Source organism: Nelusetta ayraudi, unplaced genomic scaffold (assembly GCF_046127955.1).
Source record: "Nelusetta ayraudi isolate G7.1 ecotype Tasmania unplaced genomic scaffold, CSIRO-AGI_Nayr_v1 ptg000123l, whole genome shotgun sequence".
Taxonomy (NCBI): Eukaryota; Metazoa; Chordata; class Actinopteri; order Tetraodontiformes; family Monacanthidae; genus Nelusetta; species Nelusetta ayraudi.
The window spans coordinates 86,507-90,856 of record NW_027466173.1 but is presented as its reverse complement, the minus strand read 5'-3'; the positions used below and the strand labels follow the sequence as shown (position 1 = coordinate 90,856).

Here is a 4,350-nt window from a genome sequence, read left to right as displayed (position 1 = left end):
GGACGTATGAGGAAAGGACAAAGACGCCCCATTGGCTGGCACCGAATTGATTGACAGCCACGGTTGAGCAATCAGAAAAGCTAAGTGCGGGATTCAATGAAAAAGGGGCGAGGACAAAATGTGTTTAGTCCAATCGGAGTTCGGCTTTTGGCTCTGACCTTCGACTGCATCCGCTGACGTCAGATTACGGCGTGTTGTCGTTATGGCTGATGTCAAATTGCGAGAAGTGAACAATTTCCAATGACAGTTAAGAGTCCTATCGAATAACAAAGTTCCTCATTATTATTATTTGCACATGATGCAGATATTTAAGTTCAATGTAAGCTCTTTTATCAGTTTATAGACAGCCTCGGTCTATTTTTTATATTATTCAAATTATATACGTTATAAATAATGATAAAAACATAAGAAAATACTAATAAAGAAGCTTTTAACACAATAGCATGTGACCCATGCTGCATGGGCGTACGTTCACATTTGAAGTTATTTAACTTTAAGCATTGTCAATATTGACCACCAGAGGTCAGTATGGAGCTACGAATTATGTGTATGTGTGTAATAATAATAATAATAATAATAATAATAATAATAATAATAATAATAATAATAATAATAATAATAATATTAATAATAATAATGATAATAATAATAAATAAATCATCAGGTCACAAACTAATGGACAATTGATGTCAATATCTACTAAATGTATGCAATGCATTAATGCACAGTTCTAATGACCCGATTGCATCAATATGAAGAGCGGATTTTCAATTTTTTTTCTTTAATAATCAAGTCAAACACAATCATGTATCATCTCATATTCAGATCTTGACTTGGATGTTCCCTCTTCACAGTGGAAAACTTCTAAAAGTTAATTAAACTTTATGAAGTCAGTTGAGATTATACACACAAAAAATAAAGCAAATGAGCTATAGTGCAGCTGATACAAGACATACGGATTATAGAGAAACAGAAAGAGGTTTGGCTGTACAAAATAAATCAACAAATTACCTCAAAAAAATGACACAAGTTTTAAGCTGCAGATCAGTGATTGGCTCTCAATTTAAAATTGATTTATCTGTGTTCTCTCACAGTGTCCACAACAATAATAAAAAAAAATACTTGAAAAACATTTAGCCATCGTTGTTTCATATCGTCTTTTTTTAAACTATATATGCAGCTTAGGTAAAATAAATATTTTACTTTTCTCCTGAATGTTTTGTCTGCTCATAATCAACTGAACCAAGGTTAGCAAGGCTAGCAAGAAACTCTATGCAATTTAAGCCTGGTTTCCACTGAGTGGTAAATCCAAAGTAAAAGGGGAAGTAATCAAGAGATTAAAAAATGTTTTTGTTTTGTTTTGTTTATATATATATATATATATAAAAAAAATAATAAAAAATAAACAAAAAATCTGTTGGCCCCTCAAATGACCCAGCAGTGTATCCTACAGGCAAGGTAGCTTGCATGTTCTCCCTGTGTCTGCTGGGTTCTCTCCAGGTTCTCCAGCTTCCCCCAATTGACCATCAGTGTGACTCTATGTTTTGTCTGTGCGTGGCCCTGCGATAAAGCGGCCACTTGTCCAGGCTGTCGTCCTGCCTTCACCCTAAGACAGCCTGGAGAGGCTCCAGCAGACCCCTGGCACCCTGAGTTCAGAAAGAAGCGGCTAATGAAAATGGATTAATGGATGAATGCAGTTTCTGAAGCAATCAAAAAAGAGAGGAAAACCATCCTTGCTTAGATGAGTGGCGCGATCTCCAGATGGCCACTCCCAGCTTTACTGCTTGGTCGAAACATTGGGTAAATCATCATCTTTGCTGGGGTGCCAATGTACGGTCTTTTAGAAGAATGCCTCTCATGTGGTTCGCTTACGGTGAACGCACAACGAACAAACGAGTAGATCAGAGCTCTCGTATCAACGTCGTAGAAAGAGACCATCCCCTCGTCGTAGTCCACAAACACACCAATGCTCTCGGGCTCTTTCTGCAGGGACAGGCTGACGGGAGGATTTGCGTTTGCCTGGCAGAATCCCCAGTAAGACCCCAATGTCCAGCACCCATTCTCAGGACTGAGCGACAGATTCAAACCCTTCTTGCTGATGGACTCCCGCGCTACTCCGATTTCCCAGTCCCGTTGTTCTTTGAGCGTGACCTCAAAGTAGAACCTGCCGGAGGAAAACCCCTCCTTGGCGAAGACGAAATGGAAAAAATCAAACCTTGTGCTGTTGTTAGAAATCTTCCTTTTCCTTCCTACGTCGCAGACTTTCCTGCCATTTTCTGAGACGAGCAGGCAGGGGTGAGCTGTGTACGGATCCAGAGTGACCTTGACTGCACAGCTCTTCTTGATTTTCTCAAGTTCATCGCTGAACGCCTTTTTTGGAGGCCGCGTTTGGTCTTCCGAGTTTGCTTTGTCTGCACAGGCAATTTCGCTCATGACATCGTCCATTTCCTCGTTCAATTTGTCCTTCATCTTGGACATCAAACTTCTTAATGTGTCTAGATTCAGGGGTGACTGGATATGGTGCACAACAGAATAGTCAGTGTTTAAAAGACCAGGAACAGATGGAAACTCTTGCAGCACTTTAAAATTGTCCTCAGTATTGGAAAGCTCCTCTAACTTGGCCATTAACTCTTTGTGCTCATCAATGTCAGATCGAAGTTGTCTCAACTGTGCTTCAGCCTTCTGCTCTGCTGCCTTCTGCTTCTCTTCCAAAGAGTCAATCAGCTTACCTTTTCTCAACTCAATCAAGGTCACAAGTGCATCGAAGACCCTGCTAGTTTCTCTTTTCGTTCTCTCCATTTTCTCTCGACTTTTCACCACAGACTGTTTAATGGTGTCTTCCATCGTGACCTCCTCAGTCAGAACATCTTCAACCTGCTTTTTAAGATCTCTCAACTCATCTTTTTTCTTCTCATACTCTTCCTGCACAGAGACAGCCTTGTGCAACATGTGGTCATCTGTCAGGCAGACGCTGCAAACGCAGCTCTGGTCATCCTGGCAAAAATACTCCCGGATCCTTTTGTGTTTTTTGCACAACCTGTTTTTCAGGGAGATTATAGGGCCGGTAAGCTGATGCCACTTGAAGGCCTGTGCTGTGCGATGTGGCTCCAGGTGAACACTGCAGTAAGAAGCCAGGCAAACCAGGCAGGACTTCACAGCCGGACATGCCGTCCCTGGACAAAGATCACAGGGCACTTCCACAGTAATGGGGCTCGTCGTGCTTTCGTCGTCGACGACAAAAGCTTCGTTGAAAAGCTCCAACATGTCTCTGAATTCAGTATTGACACGCAGTTCTGGGGCTCCATGGAAGATCTCCTTGCACAATGGACAGTCACTGACAGTGTTGGTAGTCCAGTAGGTTCTGATGCAGCCCTTGCAATAGTTGTGTCCGCAGGGGGTTGAAACAGGCTCAGTGAAAAATTCTAAACAGATTGAGCACAAAAAATGCTCCGTGGACAGGGAAGTGTTGATTGAAGCCATGTCTGAGGGGGTCGGAAGACAAGAAAGAGGGATACAAGCATGTCGTTAATTTACCGAGGTATCTTGACAAAATACCCACTGATATTTTTCTGTATTTTGTAATTTCATACCATCTCTGTTCTCAGTTGTAGTTGCATTGTGTTGTTGACAAAAAAATATGTCTTTAATGCCATTTGTTGGATATGACCGCACAAGTCTGTGTGAATATGTATAATACAAGGATTCTGGCGCCATCTAGTGGTGAAGCTCAGGAGAGCGTTTTACTGAGACCGAGATAATAAAAAAAAAAGTACACGCACCCTAAAAGAGAGAACAGGACAAGGTATGAAGGTACTACACACAATATACAAACTACACGCTCTACTACACATTGTTGTGTTGGACTGAATGAAATCTTCTTCTTCTCCTCTTCAGACGTCAGTACCCTCACTTTTATGCCCCCCCCCCCCGCCCCCCCCCCATTTCACTTTTCACATTTAAATGTATATGTACTGACGGTTACTGTGCTTTACTTTACAAGTGCATCAATAGCCCACTGGGTCTCGCCAATCGATCTTCACCGATTACAAATCATAATAGACACCATTCTGTAGCAACTGCTCTACGACGGACAGACTGTGGTTGGCCGCGGTGACAGTTTCCCGCTCATAACGACAGAAACTGCGTGGTATTTATAGCAAGCCGCAGTTTAAAACCCCTCTTGGTAATATTACATGAAATTTAAAAAAAAAAAAAAAAAAGTGAAACGTATAAATTCACACAAGTGAAGACTACCTTTACAGAGGCCGTTGACTTCGCCGTCTGAAGTTCTGTGTGTAAGTTTCACTTTCTATTTGCAAACCGCGCATGTCTGTTTTCCTGATCTAAAAT

At 41.4% G+C, this 4,350-nt stretch overlaps 1 protein-coding gene across 2 annotated transcripts in view; it reads right to left on the bottom strand.

Moving 5' to 3' along the window:
- Positions 1–4,341, bottom strand: part of LOC142904183 (E3 ubiquitin-protein ligase TRIM39-like) — a 138,898-nt gene extending 134,557 nt beyond the window's left edge. Inside the window, exons 1-2 of one of the 2 annotated variants that reach the window (XR_012929355.1) lie at positions 4,255–4,341; positions 1,537–3,482 (exon numbers count right to left, since the gene is read on the bottom strand). Coding sequence is in view for 1 of the 2 variants with exons in the window: in XM_076050134.1 (XP_075906249.1) it covers positions 1,738–3,480 (1,743 nt within the window). In the remaining variant the exon portion in view is untranslated. Of the gene's footprint in view, positions 1–783; positions 3,483–4,254 lie in introns of those variants that run through there. The other variant, XM_076050134.1, reaches the window with a different exon arrangement.
- Between the last annotated feature and the right edge of the window lie 9 nt (positions 4,342–4,350).